The 20,714-nt window shown below is 46.1% G+C and overlaps 1 protein-coding gene across 2 annotated transcripts in view; it reads left to right on the top strand.

Annotated features, from left to right (window-relative positions):
- LOC139268281 (ephrin type-A receptor 5-like) overlaps window positions 1-20,714 on the top strand; it is a 460,418-nt gene that overhangs the window by 423,264 nt on the left and 16,440 nt on the right. For both annotated transcript variants that reach the window (XM_070886335.1, XM_070886343.1), the window contains exons 14-15: window positions 16,204-16,353; window positions 17,870-18,063. In XM_070886335.1, coding sequence (XP_070742436.1) covers window positions 16,204-16,353; window positions 17,870-18,063 — 344 coding nt within the window. The remainder of the gene's footprint in view (window positions 1-16,203; window positions 16,354-17,869; window positions 18,064-20,714) is intronic.

Here is a 20,714-nt window from a genome sequence, read left to right on the forward strand (position 1 = left end):
CTTGAACTTGGCACTGGTAAAGCATGGCCCATTGTCACTTACAAGAACATCAGGCAGGCCGTTCATGGCAAACATGGCCCATAGGCTTTCAATGGTTGCAGCGGACGTGCTTGCTGACATTATCACACATTCAATCCATTTGGAGTACGCATCTACAACCACTAAGAACATTTTTCCCAAGAATGGGCCTGCATAGTCGACATGGACCCTGGACCACAGTTTGGAGGGCCAGGACCATAAACTTATGGCGCCACCTTGGGTGCATTGCTTAACTGTGAATATGTATTACATTTGTGGACGCAGGATTCTAAGTCTGCATTGATACCGGGCCACCACACGTGGGATCTGGCTATTGCTTTCATCATTACGATGCCTGGGTAGGTGCTGTGGCGATCACTGATGAAAGTGTCCCTGCCCTTTATTGGCACCACTAGCCAATTACCCCATAGGAGGCAGTCTGCCTGTATAGACATTTCATCTTTGCGCCGCTGGTACGGCTTTATTTCCTCCTGCATCTCTAATGGGACACTAGACCAACTCCCGTGGAGCACACAGTTTTTTACTAATGACAGTCAGGGGTCCTGGCTTGTCCAGGTTCTAATCTGTCGGGCGGTAACAGGTGATTGCTCACTCTCGAATGCTTCCATTACCATGACTAAATTTGCAGGCTGTGCCAACTCCACACTAGTGGTGGGCAATGGCAGCCTACTGAGAGCATCGCATAGTTTTCTGTGCCTGGCCTGCAACGGATGCCGTAGTTGTATGCAGACAACGTGAGCGCCCATCTCTGGATGCGGGCCGACGCACTCATATTTATCCCCTTGTTTTCAGAAAAGAGGGATGTAAGCGGCTTATGGTTGGTTTCCAATTCAAATTTGAGCCGGAAATGATATTGATGCATTTTCTTTACCCTGTAAACACATGCTAATGCTTCTTTTTCGATCATACTGTCGGCCCTCTCGGCCTTAGACAGACTTCTGGATGCATAAGCAACCGGTTGCCATTTCCCAAATTCATTAGCTTGTTGCAATACACACCCGACCCGTACAACGACACATCACATGCTAGTACCAAACGTTTACATGGATCGTACAACACAAGCAATTTGTTTGAACATAACAGCTTGCTAGCTTTCTCAAAGGTATTTTCTTGGCTTTTACCCCATAGGGGTTCTAACAATGTACTAAGACCCGGTAAGAAGTTACCAAAATAGTTCAGGAATCCTAGAAATGACCGCAGCTCTGTCATGTTCTGTGGTCTTGGTACGTTCTTGATTGCCTCCGTCTTCGAATCGGTGGGCCTGATGCTATCCGTCGCAATTCTTCTCCCCAAGAACTCCACTTCAGGCGCCAGGAAAATGCACTTTGAGCATTTTAACCTGAGCTCCACATGATTAAGCCAACTAAGAACCTCCTCCAGGTTCTGCAGGTGCTCGACGGTATCCCGACCTGTAACTAAGATGTCGTCCTGGAAGACCACGGTGCGTGGGACTGACTTCAGCAAGCTTTCCATGTTCCTCTGGAATATCGCCGCAGCTGATCAAATCTTAAACGGGCATCTGTTATAAATGAAGAGACCTTTGTGCGTGTTGAGGCAGCTGAGGCCTTTCGATGATTCCTTCAGCTCCTGTATCATGTAGGCCGAGGTCAAGTCCAGCTTCGTGAACATTTTCCCTCCCGCCAGCGTCGCAAATAGGTCGTCTGCCTTCGGTAGCGGGTATTGATCCTGCAGTAAGAAACGATTGATAGTTACTTTAGAATCACCACAGATTCTGACTGCCATCTCCCTTGAGGACTGGAACAATTGGACTGGCCCACTCATTGAGTTCGATCGGCGAAATGATGCTTTCTCGTTGCAGCCTGTCCAGTTCGATCTCCACCCTCTCTCTCATCATATAAGGTACCGCTCTCGCCTTGTGATGGATGGGTCGCGCCCCCAGAATCAAATGGATCTGCACTTTTGCTCCTTGGAATTTCCCGATGCCTGGTTCGAACAGCAAGGGGAATTTGTTTAGTACCTGGGCACATGAGGTGTCGTCAACGGACAAAAGCGCTCGGACGTTGTCCCAGTTCCAGTGTATCTTTCCCAGCCAGCTCCTGCCGAACAGCGTGGGGCCATCGTCCGGTATCACCCAGAATGGAAACTCATGCATTGCTCCATCGTAGGAGACCTTTACGGTAGCACTGCATATTACGGGAATCAGTTCCTTTGTGTGTGTTCTCAGTTTAGTACGAATGGGAGTCAAGACTGGCCTTGAGGCCTTGCTGCACCACAATTTACCGAAAGTCTTTTTGCTCATTATGGACTGGCTCGCGCCCGTGTCAAGCTTCATGGACACCGGGAGTCCATTTAATTCAACCTTCAGCATTATCGGGGGACACTTTGTGGTAAATGTGTGCACCCCATATACCTCTGCCTCCTCAGTTTGAGGCTCTGGTTCATCGTGATCCACCGTGGATCTGTCCTCCTCTGCAACATGGTGGTTTGCAGGATTAGCAAGGTTTGCAGCTCGCCTGCACATACATTGAAGGTGTCCCATTGTTCCACAGCCCTTGCAAATGTATCCTTTGAAGCGGCATGAATGGAAACGATGATCACCCCCGCAGCGCCAACAAGGTGTTAATGGCCTTGTATTCACCACCCTTGATGGTGGACACTGAGACATCTGCGGATGTGCAGCTGCAGGCATGAGTCCTGCCCTGTACATTTTGATTCGAAAACAACATTACTTTGTTCACAGTACTTGCAGCAGCACTCGTGTGCTGAAAAATTTGTTTGGTAATGTCACTGTTGGCGATAAACACCTTGTCTATCGCTATGGCTTTACTCAAGGTTGGGTTCTCTACAGTCAAAAGTTTGCAAAGTATTACTTCATGGCCAATGCCAAGTACAAAGAAGTCCCTGAGCATGTGTTCCAAGTGTTCTTCAAATTCGCAATGTCCTGCAAGGCGCTTTAGCTCGGCGACGTAGCTCACCACTTCCTGGCCTTCAGACCTCTTGTACGTGTAGAACCGATACCTTGCCATCAGGACGCTTTCCCTCGGGTTTAGATGTTCCCGGACCAGTGTGCACAACTCATCGTACAACTTGTCTGTGGGTTTCGCTGGAGCAAGCAGATTTTTCATGAGGACATACATTGGTGCCCCGCAAACGGTGAGGAGGATCGCCCTTCATTTGACAGTGTTCGCATCTCCTACCAGCTCGTTAGCCACGAAGTATTGGTCGAGTCGCTCCATGAAGGTTTCCTAATCATGTCCCTCCGAAAAGTTCTCCAGGATGTCCACGGTTCTCTGCATTGTTGTGGTGGGGTTCGTTATTTGTATCTCGTCACCAGTTGTTATGTCTGAATAAAGAATCAGACTAGATACTGCAAGCTCAAAGTAAGGTGTGACCGTAGTCCTTTATTACAGCTCTCAGAGTGCCTCTCCAGGCTGTGAAGCCTCCTTATACACAGATGCTCCCAAGGGATTGTGGGTCCCTTGGGACTCCAGGGGATAAGCTCTCTGGTGGTTAGACATGGTATTTACAGGTTTACATACATAACAATGCCCTCTCTGCGCTCATCTTGTCCACGAGACCCACTTCCTGTTCCCTCGACCTATTCCTACTAACCTGCTTTTCCCACCCAACTTCTCTTCCTGGCTCCCATGTTAGCTCATGTTGTTAACGGTTCGCTCTCCTCAGGTATTGTCCCCTCTCCTTCAAATCCGCGGTCATCACCCCTCTCTTCAAAAAAACAAAACTTGACCCCTCCGTCCTTGCAAACAACCACCCCATCTCCAACCTCCCTTTCCTCTCCAAAGTCCTTGAACATGTTCTCGCCTCCAAAATCCTGGCCTAGTTTTCTCAGAACTTCATGTTTGAATCTCTCCAATCAAGATTCTGCCCCTGCCACAGTACTGAAATGGCTCTTACCAAGTCACAAATGACAAAGGTAACTTATCCCTCCTTGTCCTTTATGTAGCCTTTGACACTGTTGACCCCGCTATCCTCCTCCAACGCCTCGCCACCGTCATCCAGTTGGGTGGAACTGCACTCGCCTAGTTCCATTCTTATCCATTCACAGCCAGAGAATCACCTGCAATGGCTTCTCTTACCACTCCCGCACTGTTACCTCTGGTGTCCCCTAAGGATCTATCCTTGGCCCCTTCCTATTTCTCATCTATATGCTGCCCCTCGGTAACATCATCTGAAAACACAGCGTCAGTTTCCACAGGTATGCTGATGACACCCAGCTCTACCTCAATACCATCTCTCTAAACTTCTCTATTGTATCTAAATTGATGGACTGCTTGACTGACATCCAGTATTCGATGAGCAGAAATTTCCTCCAACTACATTTTCGGAAGATCGAATCATTGTCTTTGGTCCCCGGCTCAAACTGCGTTCCCTAGCACCGACTGTATCCCTTTCCCTGGCAACTGTCTGAGGCTGACCAAATTGTTTGCAACCTTGGTGTCACATTTTACCCCGAGATGAGCTCTGACCACATATCTGCGTCATCACTAAGGCTGCCTATTTACACCTCTGGAACGTTACCCAACTCCATCCCTGCCTTAACTCATCTTTTTCTGAAACCCTCATCCATGTCTTTATTACCTCTAGAATTGACTATTCCAAAGCACTACAAACCGGCCTTCCACGTTCTACCCTCAGTAAACTCGAGGTCATCCAAAACTCTGCTCAGCATGTCCTAAATCACACCAAGTCCCATTCACCCATCATCCACTGACCTACAATGGCTCCTGGTTAAGCAACGCCTCGATTTTAAAATTCTCATCCTTGTTTTCAAATCCCTCCATGGCCTCATCCCTCCCTATCTCTATAATTTCCTACAGCCTCACAGCCCCCCGAGATCTCTGCCCTCCTCTAATTCTGCACTCTTAAACATCCCTGATTCCAGTAATTCCAACATTGATGACCGTGCCTTCAGCTGCCAAGGTGCTAAGCTCTGGAACTCCCTCCCTAAACCTCTCCACCTCGCGACCTCTCTTTCCTCATTTAGGATGTTCCTTAAAACCTATTTCCATCTCCCCTAATGTCAAATTTTTTTTTATAACACTCATGTGAAACGCCTTGGAACTTTTACTACCTTCAAGCCGCTATGTAAATGCAATTTGTTGTTGTTGTTTGCATAAGGAGAGAGGTAGGAACAGGGCAGGGACTCAGAACATGGGAGTTGCCATATCCCTGGCGTATGGTTTGCAACGGCAAACCTTCGACATATGAACAACAGTTTGATTTTCACTTATGCTGTTTCAACTATTGGTAACTGGGCAGGGGGAAAAAGATTGCCTTGGTCATTTTTTGTTGTTGTACATTTGATAATGTACAATTAAAAAAAATTAAGTTAGATTACTCGTCTGAGTTGGGCTTAATGAGAACCTGAATTGCAGGTAGAGCAAGGCAACGTAGTGATTTGAAAACAAGCAAAGGCATTTTAAAGACAATGCACTGACAGTCTGGGGAGCCAACAGAATCTGGCAAGGACAGAAGTGCGAGGTTTGAGGAGTTCACTTTGGGATAGTCAACACACCAACAACAACAACTGGCATTTATATAGCACTTTTAACATAGTCCCAAGGCGCTTCCCAGGAGTGTAATCGAACATGTGACATAGTCGTGGATGATGTGGAATTTATGTAGGGTGGACCTCGGGCTGATGAGCATAATCCTGCTTAGGCTTTGCAGTCCATGTGCCCTGTTCTTATCTCCGTTGGTCTGTTCAAAAGGGAGTTAGATGAAGTCCTTACTACTCGGGGGATCAAGGGTTATGGCGAGAAAGCAGGAAGGGGGTACTGAAGTTTCATGTTCAGCCATGAACTCATTGAATGGCGGTGCAGGCTAGAAGGGCTGAATGGCCTGCTCCTGCACCTATTTTCTATGTTTCTATGTTACCTGTGTTTCAGAGCCCCACATCTGTAATAGCCTAGTTTAAGGGATACATTCAGCAGGGGTGCCAGTGCACTATGGTTCACATTGCTTTGCTTGAAGCACTGTTTTTTTTGAGTTAATCCATTTGGCAGTGCTGAATAAATAGTGCTGATTTAAATGGATTTTTGGCTGGTTTTCATGCTGGTGATCCAGAATTCCAGTGGGTTGTCAGGGAGGATATGTCCACAACACAAATGCTGCAGCTCATTCCTCTCTCTAGACGAAAGATCACAAGAAAGTATAAATAAAGATTTTTTTACTCTCTCCCTCTAAAACATTGGATAGTTGGTCCATTTTAATGGTGAATATAATTGTCGTGTATTTTACATTTTTTATCAATATGCTAATTTTAAAATTAGATTTGCCATCAATATTCTGCAGAGGACTGTAATATTGTACGATGTGGAAGAAATAAACAGATTTGGAGGCATCCAAGTCAGTCTCGGCCTTCTTCACAACAGATCACAAAATAACTGCAGCACGGCCATAGAAACATAGAAACATAGAAAATAGGTGCAGGAGTAGGCCATTCGGCCCTTCTAGCCTGCACCGCCATTCAATGAGTTCATGGCTGAACATTCAACTTCAGTACCCCATTCCTGCTTTCTCGCCATACCCCTTGATCCCCCTAGCAGTAAGGACCTCATCTAACTCCTTTTTGAATATATTTAGTGAATTGGCCTCAACAACTTTCTGTGGTAGAGAATTCCACAGGTTCACCACTCTCTGGGTGAAGAAGTTCCTCCGCATCTCGGTCCTAAATGGCTTACCCCTTATCCTTAGACTGTGACCCCTGGTTCTGGACTTCCCCAACATTGGGAACATTCTTCCTGCATCTAACCTGTCTAACCCCGTCAGAATTTTATATGTTTCTATGAGGTCCCCTCTCATTCTTCTGAACTCCAGTGAATACAAGCCCAGTTGATCCAGTCTTTCTTGATAGGTCAGTCCCGCCATCCCGGGAATCAGTCTGGTGAACCTTCGCTGCACTCCCTCAATAGCAAGAATGTCCTTCCTCAGGTTAGGAGACCAAAACTGTACACAATACTCCAGGTGTGGCCTCACCAATGCCCTGTACAACTGTAGCAACACCTCCCTGCCCCTGTACTCAAATCCCCTTGCTATGAAGGCCAACATGCCATTTGCTTTCTTAACCGCCTGCTGCACCTGCATGCCAACCTTCAATGACTGATGTACCATGACACCCAGGTCTCTTTGCACCTCCCCTTTTCCTAATCTGTCACCATTCAGATAATAGTCTGTCTCTCTGTTTTTACCACCAAAGTGGATAACCTCACATTTATCCACATTATACTTCATCTGCCATGCATTTGCCCACTCACCTAACCTATCCAAGTCGCTCTGCAGCCTCACAGCATCCTCCTCGCAGCTCACACTGCCACCCAACTTAGTGTCATCCGCAAACTTGGAGATACTACACTCAATCCCCTCATCTAAATCATTAATGTACAGTGTAAACAGCTGGGGCCCCAGCACAGAACCCTGCGGTACCCCACTAGTCACTGCCTGCCATTCTGAAAAGTACCCATTTACTCCTACTCTTTGCTTCCTGTCTGACAACCAGTTCTCAATCCATGTCAGTACACTACCCCCAATCCCATGTGCTCTAACTTTGCACATCAATCTCTTGTGTGGGACCTTGTCGAACGCCTTCTGAAAGTCCAAATATACCACATCAACTGGTTCTCCCTTATCCACTCTACTGGAAACATCCTCAAAAAATTCCAGAAGATTTGTCAAGCATGATTTCCCTTTCACAAATCCATGCTGACTTGGACCTATCATGTCACCTCTTTCCAAATGCACTGCTATGACATCCTTAATAATTGATTCCATCATTTTACCCACTACCGATGTCAGGCTGACCGGTCTATAATTCCCTGTTTTCTCTCTCCCTCCTTTTTTAAAAAGTGGGGTTACATTGGCTACCCTCCACTCCATAGGAACTGATCCAGAGTCAATGGAATGTTGGAAAATGACTGTCAACGCATCCACTATTTCCAAGGCCACCTCCTTAAGTACTCTGGGATGCAGTCCATCAGGCCCTGGGGATTTATCGGCCTTCAATCCCATCAATTTCCCCAACACAATTTCCCGGCTAATAAGGATTTCCCTCAGTTCCTCCTCCTTACTAGACCCCCCGACCCCTTTTATAACCGGAAGGTTGTTCGTGTCCTCCTTCGTGAATACCGAACCAAAGTACTTGTTCAATTGGTCCGCCATTTCTTTGTTCCCCGTTATGACTTCCCCTGATTCTGACTGCAGGGGACCTACGTTTGTCTTTACTAACCTTTTTCTCTTTACATATCTATAGAAACTTTTGCAATCCGTCTTAATGTTCCCTGCAAGCTTCTTCTCATACTCCATTTTCCCTGCCCTAATCAAACCCTTTGTCCTCCTCTGCTGAGTTCTAAATTTCTCCCAGTCCCCAGGTTCGCTGCTATTTCTGGCCAATTTGTATGCCACTTCCTTGGCTTTAATACTATCCCTGATTTCCCTTGATAGCCACGGTTGAGCCACCTTCCCTTTTTTATTTCTATGCCAGACAGGAATGTACAATTGTTGTAGTTCATCCATGCGGTCTCTAAATGTCTGCCATTGCCCATCCACAGTCAACCCCTTAAGTATCATTCGCCAATCCATCTCAGCCAATTCACGCCTCATACCTTCAAAGTTAGCCTTCTTTAAGTTCTGGACCATGGTCTCTGAATTAACTGTTTCATTCTCCATCCTAATGCAGAATTCCACCATATTATGGTCACTCTTCCCCAAGGGGCCTCGCACAACGAGATTGCTAATTAATCCTTTCTCATTACATAACACCCAGTCTAAGATGGCCTCCCCCCTAGTTGGTTCCTCGACATATTGGTCTAAAAAACCATCCCTTATGCACTCCAGAAAATCCTCCTCCACCGTATTGCTTCCAGTTTGGTTAGCCCAATCTATGTGCATATTAAAGTCACCCATTATAACTGCTGCACCTTTATTGCACGCACCCCTAATTTCCTGTTTGATGCCCTCCCCAACATCACTACTACTGTTTGGAGGTCTGTACACAACTCCCACTAACGTTTTTTGCCCTTTGGTGTTCTGCAGCTCTACCCATATAGATTCCACATCATCCAAGCTAATGTCCTTCCTAACTATTGCCTTAATCTCCTCCTTAACCAGCAATGCTACCCCACCTCCTTTTCCTTTTATTCTATCCTTCCTGAATGTTGAATACCCCTGGATGTTGAGTTCCCAGCCCTGCTCATCCTGGAGCCACGTCTCCGTAATCCCAATCACATCATATTTGTTAACATCTATTTGCACAGTTAATTCATCCACCTTATTGCGGATACTCCTTGCATTAAGACACAAAGCCTTTAGGCTTGTTTTTTTAACACCCTCTGTCCTTTTAGAATTTTGCTGTACAATGGCCCTTTTTGTTCTTTGCCTTGGGTTTCTCTGCCCTCCACTTTTCCTCATCTCCTTTCTGTCTTTTGTTTTTGCCTCCTTTTTGTTTCCCTCTATCTCCCTGCTTTGGTTCCCATCCCCCTGCCATATTAGTTTAACTCCTCCCCAACAGCACTAGCAAACACTCCCCCGAGGACATTGGTTCCGATTCTGCCCAGGTGCAGACCGTCCGGATTGTACTGGTCCCACCTCCCCCAGAACCGGTTCCAATGCCCCAGGAATTTGAATCCCTCCCTGCTGCACCATTGCTCAAGCCACGTATTCATCTGAGCTATCCTGCGATTCCTACTCTGACTAGCACGTGGCACTGGTAGCAATCCCGAGATTACTACTTTTGAGGTCCTACTTTTTAATTTAGCTCCTAGCTCCTTAAATTCATTTCGTAGGAACTCATCCCTTTTTTTACCTATGTCATTGGTACCAACGTGCACCACGACAACTGGCTGTTCTCCCTCCCTTTTTAGAATGTCCTCCACCCGCTCCGAGACATCCTTGACCCTTGCACCAGGGAGGCAACATACCATCCTGGAGTCTCGGTTGCGGCCGCAGAAACGCCTATCTATTCCCCTTACAATTGAATCCCCTATCACTATCGCTCTTCCACTCTTTTTCCTGCCCTCCTGTGCAACAGAGCCAGCCACGGTGCCATGAACTTGGCTGCTGCTGCCCTCCCCTGATGAGTCATCCCCCTCAACAGTACTCAAAGCGGTGTATCTGTTTTGCAGGGGGATGACCACAGGGGACCCCTGCACTACCTTCCTTGCACTACTCTTCCTGCTGGTCTTCCATTCCCTCGCTGGCTGTGGACCCTTCTCCTGCAGTAAGACCAACTCGCTACACGTGATACTCACGTCATTCTCAGCATCGTGGATGCTCCAGAGTGAATCCACCTTCAGCTCCAACTCCGCAACGCGGACCGTCAGTAGCCGGAGGTGGACACACTTCCCGCACATGTAGTCGTCAGGGACACTGGTGTTGTCCCCGTGTTCCCACATGGTACAGGAGGAGCATATCACGTGACCGAGCTGTCCTGGAGAGGACAGGGTAAATAACACTGGACATGTTGTGTATGCAATAACTCAATAGACTGAATAATGTAAACTCCGAACAGGTACAAACCTGGCCCTACTTTATTAGGGCCCAAAGTGATTACATTACAAGATGGCTGGCCTTTTATACCTGGGCCGCGCACACGTGCGCACAGCCCAAATGACCTCTGATAGTGGCGCCACCTGGTGGTTAGTAAACCCAAGCATACATACATGACAATATTCCCCTTTAAGATATTAGTAACGGTCTTTTTACAAATTGAGATGGTCCGGGGCTTTCCGCTTCCGAGTTGAACGTCTCAGTTCAACTCCAGCTTTGGCCAAGCGTTCTGAGTCTGTTATGACTGGAGGCTGGATAGCCAATCTGACGGGAGTGGCAATGACCACGTCAGGGATTGAAAGTCCAGATTCATTGACCATGTCAGTGATTGAAAGTTCAGATTCATTGATGACAGCAGAGTCCTCTGATGACTGAGGGTAGGTTGGTTGGTCACTGATTGTGTCTTCCTCAGACTGTTCCAGTTCATTCATGTGCCACAGCTTTATCTGATCGACATGTTTCTTGCATGTCTGCTCATTCTTGAGCTTAACGGTAAACACTCTGTTACTCTTCTTGGCCGTAACAGTACTGGTGATCCATTTGGGATCTTGACCATAATTCAGTACATAAACAGGATCATTGATAGAAATGTCGCGTGACACAGTAGCGCGATCATGATACCCTTGCTGACTTTGACGTCTGTATTCAACATGATTATTCAAGTCAGGGTGGACAAGAGAGAGCCTGGTCTTGAGACCCCTCTTCATCAATAGTTCAGCAGGGGAGACCCCGGTAAGCATATGGGACCTTGTCCTGTAACTAAGCAATATGCGTGACAAGCGAGTTTGCAGTAGTGAACCTTGAGTTACATGTTTCATACTCTGCTTGATGGTTTGGATTGCACACTCTGCTTGTCCATTGGATGTGGGTTTGAATGGTGCTGACTTCACATGTTTGATACCATTGAATTTCATGAACTCTTGAAACTCCATACTGGTGAAGCAAGATCCGTTGTCGCTTACAACGACCATGCACAGCAAACATGACACAAAGGCTCTCAATGGTAGCTGTGGATGTGCTGGATGACGTGATTGTACACTCTATCCACCTGGAATAAGCATCCACCACAACTAAGAACATCTTTCCCAGGAAGGGACCTGCAAAGTCGATGTGGATCCTGGACCATTGGTTAGATGGCCACGACCACAGACTCAGCGGCGATTCCTAAGCTGCATGCAAGTGTTGCACTAATGCACACATGATTCCAGATCAGAGTCAATTCCAGGCCACCATACATGAGACCTGGCAATGGCTTTCATCATGACACTAGCGGGATGCGTGTTATGTAGATCATGCACAAATTTCTCTTTGTCTTTCTTGGGCATAACAACATGATTATCCCACAGTATACAATCTGATTGAATGGATAGTTCGTCTTTGCGATGGATTTAAGGTTTGGTCTCCTCAGACATTTGTTTGGGTATGGCAGACCAATCACCACTAAGGATACAACGTTTCACAACCAATAATATCAGATCCTGGCTGATCCAGGTCTTAACTTGTTGGGCCGTGACAGGGGTTCCTTCACTTTCAAAAGCACCCATGTTAACAGTAGGTCTATCAATTGTGATGTTTCCACCTCCGGTGTGGGCAACGCGGCAGACGGCTCAATGCATCGGCACAATTCTCAGTGCCAGAATATGGCGAATGACACAATCATAGGCAAATAATGTCAGCGCCCACCTCTAGATGCGGGACGATGCATTGGTATTGATATCTTTGCTTTCCGAAAACAATGAAATGAGTGGCTTGTGATCTGTTTCCAGTTCAAACTGAAGACCAAACAGGTACTGATGCATCTTTTTAACCCCATATACATAGGCTAGTGTTTCTCTCTCTACCATGCTGTAGGCTCTTTCCGCCTTTGACAAACTTTTTTGAAGCATGTGCAACAGGTTGTAATTTGCCCGACTCATTAGCTTTTTGGAGCACGCAACCAACTCCATATGACGAAGCATCACAGGCCAATGCTAGATACTTACATGGATTATAATGTACCAGCAGCTTGTTAGAGCAAACCAGATTAGTAGCTTTCTCAAAAGCTCTATCTTGAGAAACATCTCAAACCCAGTTGTCGCCTTTTCTTAGCAGCATAATAAGGTGCTCAATCTGGGTAAGAAATTACCGAAGTAGTTGAGTAGACCCAGGAACAAACGCAGCTCCGTCACATTCTGAGGCTTGGGTGCATTTTTGATGGCCTTGGTTTTTGAGTCCTTAGGCCTGATACCGTCAGCAGCAATTTTCCTCCCCAGGAATTCGACTTCTGGTGCCATGAAGGTGCACTTCGAGCATTTCAGTCTGACTCCCACTTTGCCCAGACGATGTAGAACCTCTTCCAGGTTATTCAGATGTTTGGCGGAGTCCCGACCTGTGACCAGTATGTCATCTTGGAACATGACGGTTCTGGGAACGGACTTCAGTAGACTCTCCATGTTCCTCTGAAATATGGTTGCAGCCAAGCGAATTCCAAAAAGGTACCTGTTGTAGGTAAACAGTCCTTTATGAGTGTTGATGCACGTAAGTTTCTTCGACATGTCGACCAGCTCCTGTGTCATGTAGGCTGACGTCAGATCCAGTTTTGTGAACGACTTCACCCCGGCTAGCATTGTAAGCAGGTCATCAGCCTTCGGTAACGGGTATTGATCCTGTTTCGAAACTCGGTTGATTGTAACCTTATAATCTCCATAAATCCTGACAGTGCCATCACTTTTCAACATGGCAACAATGGGGCTTGCCCATTCGTTAAATTCAACTGGTGATATGATCCCTTCATGCTGGAGTTTGTCCAGTTTGATTTCGACCTTCTCCCTCATCATGTACGGAACTGCCCGAGCTTTATGGTGGACGGGTCTTGCATACATACATGATCGGACTATACATTCCTCTGTTCAGTAATTATAACAAAATATTAACTTGAATAAACAGGGTGTAATGTCAGCAGAAATTGTCAATGGACTATTTAGCTTTTCGCTGTTCTGAAGATTCCTACCAGTAAAAATGGGCAAAACAAATAGCCACTTATTTTCTTCTGTAAGGTCATGAGGAACTCATGCAACTTCTCTCAACTGCATAGTCAAAGTGAAATGTTCGTCCGGGTTAGACCTGAAGTTACTGGGCTTAACAAAAAGAAATTGTGAAATATCATCACAGTAGTGTCAGAAGTGGATAATGCCAAGCCAACTCACATTGACTCCTCCCCAATGAGCAATTCTCACTGAAACTGCACAAATTATACTATTTGTCCCTTCACAGCAAAAGAAAATGTAAAAAATTAGCTTTTTAGAGATTACAAATAGAATTTGATTGTGAATATACATTTTACTTAGATTTAAAAACTTTAATATTTTTTTCCTCATATGATCATATCAGAAAAAAAATGGGTGCAATTTTCTGATTCCCTGAGCAAAAATATCATGAAAAGGGACAGTGTTCTGTTACACCTAGTTGCATCTCTTTTATGTTGCTCCAGGAATTCCAGAACTTTCCTCAAAAGTAGAGCAGGATCTGTGTCTTGCAATTGGCATCGGCCCAGCATCTTACTGGTAATGAGGGAGGACAATTCAATCCCAATGACCAGCATCCATTTCTTGTGCTTGTTGCTCAATGGCATCCAAGGGGTTGATGGTGGAACTTGTGCCAGGACCCTGCTCAGATTGGTTGGATTACCAGGGCTCATGGGTCGCTTCTGCCTCATTGGCCACCATTTGGACATCCAGCTTTAATAAATATCGTTAACAGGAAAACCCATTATTTATCATTTCAGATTTTGAGCCAGGTAGAGCATAATATTTTGTGTGCTGATGAAAATCAATTCAGAACCTTAGTAACTAACGCCTCCACATAATAATCTAGGCTGACATTTGAGTGCAGTACTGAGGGGGTGCTGCATTGTCAGAAGTGCTGTCTTTCAGATGAGGCATTAAACCGAGGCCTGTCCACCTTTTTCGGTGGATGTAAAAAATACCATGGCATTACCTTCCAATATCTTGGTCAAAATTGTTCCCTTAGCCAACACCATTAAAAATAGATGAACTGGTCATTCATCTAATTTGCTGCTTATGGGGTCTTGCTGTGCTCAGCATTGGCTGCCACATTTGCCTACATAACAGTGACTAGACTTATTCATTAATTGGATGTGAAGCATTTTGTAATGAACTGAAGATGTGATAAGAGGGCACTAAATAAATGAAACTTATTTTTCTTTCTTCATAATATGTGGAAGTAAGTGCAAGATTTAGAATCCGAATCAGACTTTTAATGTATGGTTAATATTTTTTGACACTTCTCAAAACTCTATGTAAAAACTAGATTCTCCAGTCCAAACCCGGACAGTGAACAATCCTGACATCATGTGCTGGTTAGTTACTTTCTCTACAGTAAGGATAGTACGGGGTCAAAATTTAGCCTCCCAAAAAGGCCTCTTACCGGCAGAAAGTCCAGTGGCCGCTGATTTGCGGTCGAAAGGCCGCTGCCAGCGAAATTCACCTTGATGGATTTTCCGGCGGTTCCCACTTCTGCCCCGCTGCCACCGACTGGTCAATCAAAATTTGAGTAATCAAAGCATGCACCGCTGATCTCCCGTACCTCCAGCTCAACTCAGAAAAATCTTTGATCCGCCGCGCGATGCCCCGGACAGCTTTTTCTGTCGGTGCACCTTGTTTTCTGTATGTGAGACATGGCTGTGCAGCGGCTATTAAAGGGAAGGACCTACTGCTGCGGCTGCCATGTTTTTCTTTGTCGGCCGACTGCCAGGTCGAGCTGATAATTATGCCCCCGGGTTCAGCTGGGTCCGCCAACAGGCAGCCTGGCACCCCCTCTATGGGTGCCAGGCCGCTGGCCCAGCCGAAACCCTCCCTGGTGGCCCAGCAGGCTGAAGTTTTAAAATGGCGAAGGTTCTCCCCTTTAAGTGAAGGGGAAAGCCACGATGATGTACACACGTCATGACCCCATCACCGCTCCGCTGATGATTGACAGCGGCGGTCACTCTGTCCCGCCCCCACTTCCGCCCCTCTTGTTGTCGATCTTCTGCTTACCGCCCCACTTCTGCCCCCATTATGACCGACTTCCAGTCTGCCTGAAAAAAAATGACAAAGTGCTAAATTTTGCGAAAGAGGCCACCTCATCCAGTGCGACGGAAAAAACGCTTTAAAAATGGGAGGTGGACCTGAATTTCTACCCCTATATCTTCAAATTCTATGTCACTATCAACTCATCATGAAAGAATCAACAAGAGTCTAGAATCAATCGTAAGGTTCTGTTGTTGTCACTAAGACACTAACGATGTAGTTTTCTTGGAACATTCCACATGTACTGTTGGCTGCATACATGGACGTGCTGTTTTTGACTGATTACAATGTGTCTGTGTTTCTTGCTTTATGGGTCTCGTGGCAGGCTGCTCTTGAGTCAGCTTAATCAACAAATCAATTCTCATACATTGGGGATATTCAGACAAAATCAGTCTGAAAAATCAAGACAACCAATTAGCAATCAGTCAGCCATTGCATGTGGCTTGCTCTGCAGAGATCGGCTGCCTCTATCAGTTCCATTTAGTTGGAGGTTACACATCTTATTTCTATGTCTCTTATGAGGAATCTAGCGTCTTTAGACACTGACAGTATTGTTTTCACATTTTCCGGACAGGGAGGGAAGATCCCAATCAGATGGACAGCTCCAGAGGCGATAGCTTACCGCAAGTTTACCTCAGCCAGTGATGTTTGGAGTTACGGAATCGTCATGTGGGAGGTGATGTCATATGGAGAGAGACCTTACTGGGAAATGACTAACCAAGATGTAAGTACTCCTGAGCATCAGACCTTGCAGACAGTCAGTGAAGAAAGTGTTTAGCCTGTAAATTACTGTAGGTAGTCGTACATGAATGCTAAGTTAAACTCCTTTCTCCATTATTTTAACAGAGGCATTAACGCATCTATTTAAAAAAAAAATATGCCTCTGTTAAACTATCCTCCAGACACTCAAAGTCAAACCTCACCAATCAATAATGATCAATTGAGCAGGTATTGGAAGGAAACCGGAGCAGAACCAAAACTCAGCACAGAGTTTACACCTTCAGCAGAGGATGGGAAGGGAAACTATGTAAACTTACGAACAGTATAAGAGCAAACGAGATAATTTAAAAGAAATTAGTTATCTAAACATAAACATATACCACAGTGCCTATCAGGAGACTATTTAAGCACAGGGACATCCTGGAAATCCCAATCCTGCCCTTACCTAACATGCACACACTGGGACTTGCTCTGTCGTTGCTGTAACTGAGTGCTGAGGTCAATTGTAGCATCTCTAACCTTGGAGATCTGCTAAATCAGTACAGAACAGACCCAAGTCCCTCCTAGCCCCTGTGCATGAGAGAAGATTTGCTTTGTGTACCAAGGGTAACATAAGCCTTAAACCCCTTTTGAAAAGACCAGCTTTCCAATTTTGTGGCACATTGCACACAGGAAATTGAACCCCATGTGGTGCGCTTGCTTACAACATTTCCAAAGAGCAGAAATATAAAGGCCTTATAGAACTGAGAGCTACTCTTTAAACGTTCCATGAGACACGTGCCAGACCTTTGCTGCTCTCATCAATCTAAACTGCTCTGGTGAAAAGCCCGTGTCCTTGCGGTGAAGAAAGTAGCCTGATAATGGAAAGGAATGAAGGGTACCTTTTTACGACAAGCACTCCCGGAAGGTAGGGCTCTTCATCAGAAACACAGTGGTGCAACAATTTACCCTTAAAGGACACACTTGATGAGTAGAGATCGATTACGATGCATCAGGGTAGAATGCCTCATTAATAAATCCAGCCACAGTGAGCTTAATACTGACAAATATAATGCAATATCCACAGTCTAAGGATAAGGGGTAAGCCATTTAGGACTGAGATGAGGAGAAACTTCTTCACTCAAAGAGTTGTTAACCTGTGGAATTCCCTACCGCAGAGAGTTGTTGAGGCCAGTTCATTGGATATATTCAAGAGGGAGTTAGATATGGCCCTTACGGCTAAAGGGATCAAGGGGTATGGAGAGAAAGCAGGAAAGGGGTACTGAGGAGATGATCAGCCATCATCTTATTGAATGATGGTGCAGGCTCGAAGGACCGAATGGCCTACTCCTGCACCTATTTTCTATGTTTCTATAATGTTCCTTTTTTGAAAGAGCAGTGCTCTGATAGTCTGCCAGCTACAAATCGAATCAGTTTGCGACGGTTTAACTGGAGGCGAGCTAAATTGTAATAGTGAGGTGAAACTGTGTGACTTTAGGTACGTGTTTCCATTTGAAAAACGTTTGGTTTGTTTGCAACAGGTGATAAAGGCTGTGGAGGAAGGCTATCGCTTGCCAACTCCCATGGACTGTCCAGCCGCTCTTTACCAGTTGATGCTTGACTGCTGGCAGAAGGATCGCAACAGCAGGCCCAAATTTGAAGAAATTGTTAGCATTTTAGATAAAATGATTCGCAATCCATGCAGCTTGAAGACGTTAGTTAATGCCTCCACGAGGTACGTTGATTTCTATGCAGCATTAATTATTTAAGATATATTTGGCTAAAAGAGCCAGAGTGGAGATGAGGAGAATTCTTTTCTTTACACAGCGAGTTGTTATGATCTGGAATGTACTGCCTGAAAGGCAGTGGAAACAGATTCAATCGTAACTTTCAAAAGGGAATTGGTTATTAATACTTGAAAATTTGTAGAGCTATGAGGAAAGAGCGGGGGAGTGGACCTAATTGGATAGCTCTTTCGAAGAGCCGGTTGAGGCATGATAGGCCGAATGGCCTTCCTCTGTGCTGTAAGATTCTACGGGCTAGGATTTGCACTGCATTTCCGCCTGGTTTCTCGGCGGTATTGGTCGGTTTGGGCGAAAACCGGGCTGGCAAAAATTTCCAGAAAGAGTTCCGCCAGCGGTTTTGAAATACCGGTGTGCACCCTCCAAAGACCACTACTGCCCGGGTTTTGACTCAACGGTGATCCGCAGGTAAATAGAAAAAAAACACGAGAAGCAGCGGAAGCTGGACGGTAGGTAAGCAGCCCTGCAAAAAAAAAAGTTAACGGCTTTTTAATAATTATTTTAAAATTATTTTACAGTGATTAGGTTGAAAAGGGTTCTGAGAATGTGTTCTGATTTTTATTTTTTATTTTACTTTTTTGGAAAAAATATTTCTTGCGTTTTCTCCCCTCCTAGGCCCAACCCACAGCCTCAGAATAAATTTTAGTAACTAGCGCCCATTTCATTTAAGAACCGCCCACTTGGCCCAAGATTGCATTTTCTGCCAAGAATTGGGGTGTAAGGTCCATTTTTTTTCACCAGGCAGAATTTTTTCCTTTTTTTGTGGAATTTTTTGCCTGCAGTCATTTTAATATCTTAGCGGTATTTTGGGTGGATTTTTTGGAACTTTTTGGGAACTTTTAGCTCTACGATTCTAGCTAACTTTTCCATGATAAGTTTTCTTTTTACAAAAATATTGCCAACTATTCCGGCTGCTGAGAGTGTACTGAGAATTATTGTTGCTACTGGTGACACTTCACCTGATTCCTTAGTAATTTGGCTGGTTGTAAAAACCTACCCACCAACAGACAGATGCATCACAACTTCCCTGAGAAATCATGAAAACATGCAAGCCTATCATTCATGCATGGCAGAATGTGGCATCTTTACGACACTATCATTTAACTTCTAGCAAATCTGTTCAGTGGGAGCCTTCTCCACCCGCTGTGCTTGTGGTTGGTGCGCTGCCCCTAAATTTTCTGTCCGCCAGCTTTAAATGACGATGCATTGCCGGTTGTGTGCCTGCAGATTCCTGATGTGCACAGCTGGCAGACGAGGCTGGGCACTGGCAGTGTGCACTTGTAAAATTGACTCTATTGGAGGACAAAATGCTTCCATCTTCAGCAGTAGCTGCTGGTGTTGGATGTACTGAAGTGATGGCTGTTGTGTCCTTAGATGTTCTAATAATGACTCCACGAGGCAATGTGTTGTACTTGAATTGTAGTGACCTTAGTCCTTTATTTGCTAACTCCAGAATGAGGATCACACCTGGTGGCCTGCCTTTTATACTAGGCCAGGCACACCTGTACAGGTAACCTACAAGTCTCCCACTGCTGTGCCCTCTGGTGGCACACCTTGGGATAGTACCAACAGTAGCCATGTAGGATACACGACATCACTCCTCCCCCGCCCCCCCCCCCCCCCGCCGCCGCCGCCCCCCCCAAGCCTTTAGTGCAAATCGCCTCTGCATTGATTGTGCTCTGGGCTTAGCTCTATCTGGGCTCTGTTTGGTTGACATGACAGGTTGTTTCAATCTTGGGTGAGTGGTTAGTGCAGTAGAGTGCTAGTGGTTGCTGTTTGTGTGCGTCCCTGGCCACTCCATTCTCCCTCCCCCCCCACATGTGGATTATACCGGAGGCTCATTGCATTCATATACATTCAAGTTCAGAAAAACAAGGTTGCATTACATTTGTGGTTCCGTTGTGAGGCAAGTACGTTAGACTGGTGAGATACATTATCAATGCGGTGACCGGTGCGTAAGGACAAACTAGTTCCAGAACTGCTGGATGATGTCCCTGCAGTCTGGTGGTGGCGCGGTGCCCAGTGCTGGCAGTGGGAACTCAGTTGGCTCGAGTTGCCTGCTCTTGGGGCTATTGCCGTGGTTCCTAGTGTCGGGCAGGTTCACAGATGCCTGTGACCTCCCTGTCCTTTCTTTGAGCCCTGGGTTGCTGCTGCTCCCTGAGGAGCTGTCATCTAGCAGTGCACAGGGAACTACTGACTCGCTGGCCTGGGCGTTGTTTTGTTTGGGATCCTGGCTGGTCCCGGTCCCCTTTGGGGGAACTGTAGCGGGTGACCCGTCGTTCCTGGGTGTGGCCTTGGTGGCGATGGGGTCTGGGGACTACGCCTTAGCACAGTCTGCTCCTTCAGGCTCGTGGCGGTTGGCGCCATCGGGTGCCTGAGAGGTGGAGCCGATCGGGGGCAGGGTATTGATACTGGTGCTATTGCCGTGCTGAAGTCGCTTGCTCTGCAGCTCGTGTGTATTGACTGCTTGTGGCCACACTCTATGGGGCATAACTCTGATCCCCGGGATGCAGGCTACAGCATTGGATAGCTTGCTGTACCTGTGTGCTCCCGATGGATGTCTGCCCGCTGCATTGGCTGCGTG

The sequence above is a fragment of the Pristiophorus japonicus genome, chromosome 1 (assembly GCF_044704955.1).
Source record: "Pristiophorus japonicus isolate sPriJap1 chromosome 1, sPriJap1.hap1, whole genome shotgun sequence".
NCBI classification, from domain to species: Eukaryota; Metazoa; Chordata; class Chondrichthyes; family Pristiophoridae; genus Pristiophorus; species Pristiophorus japonicus.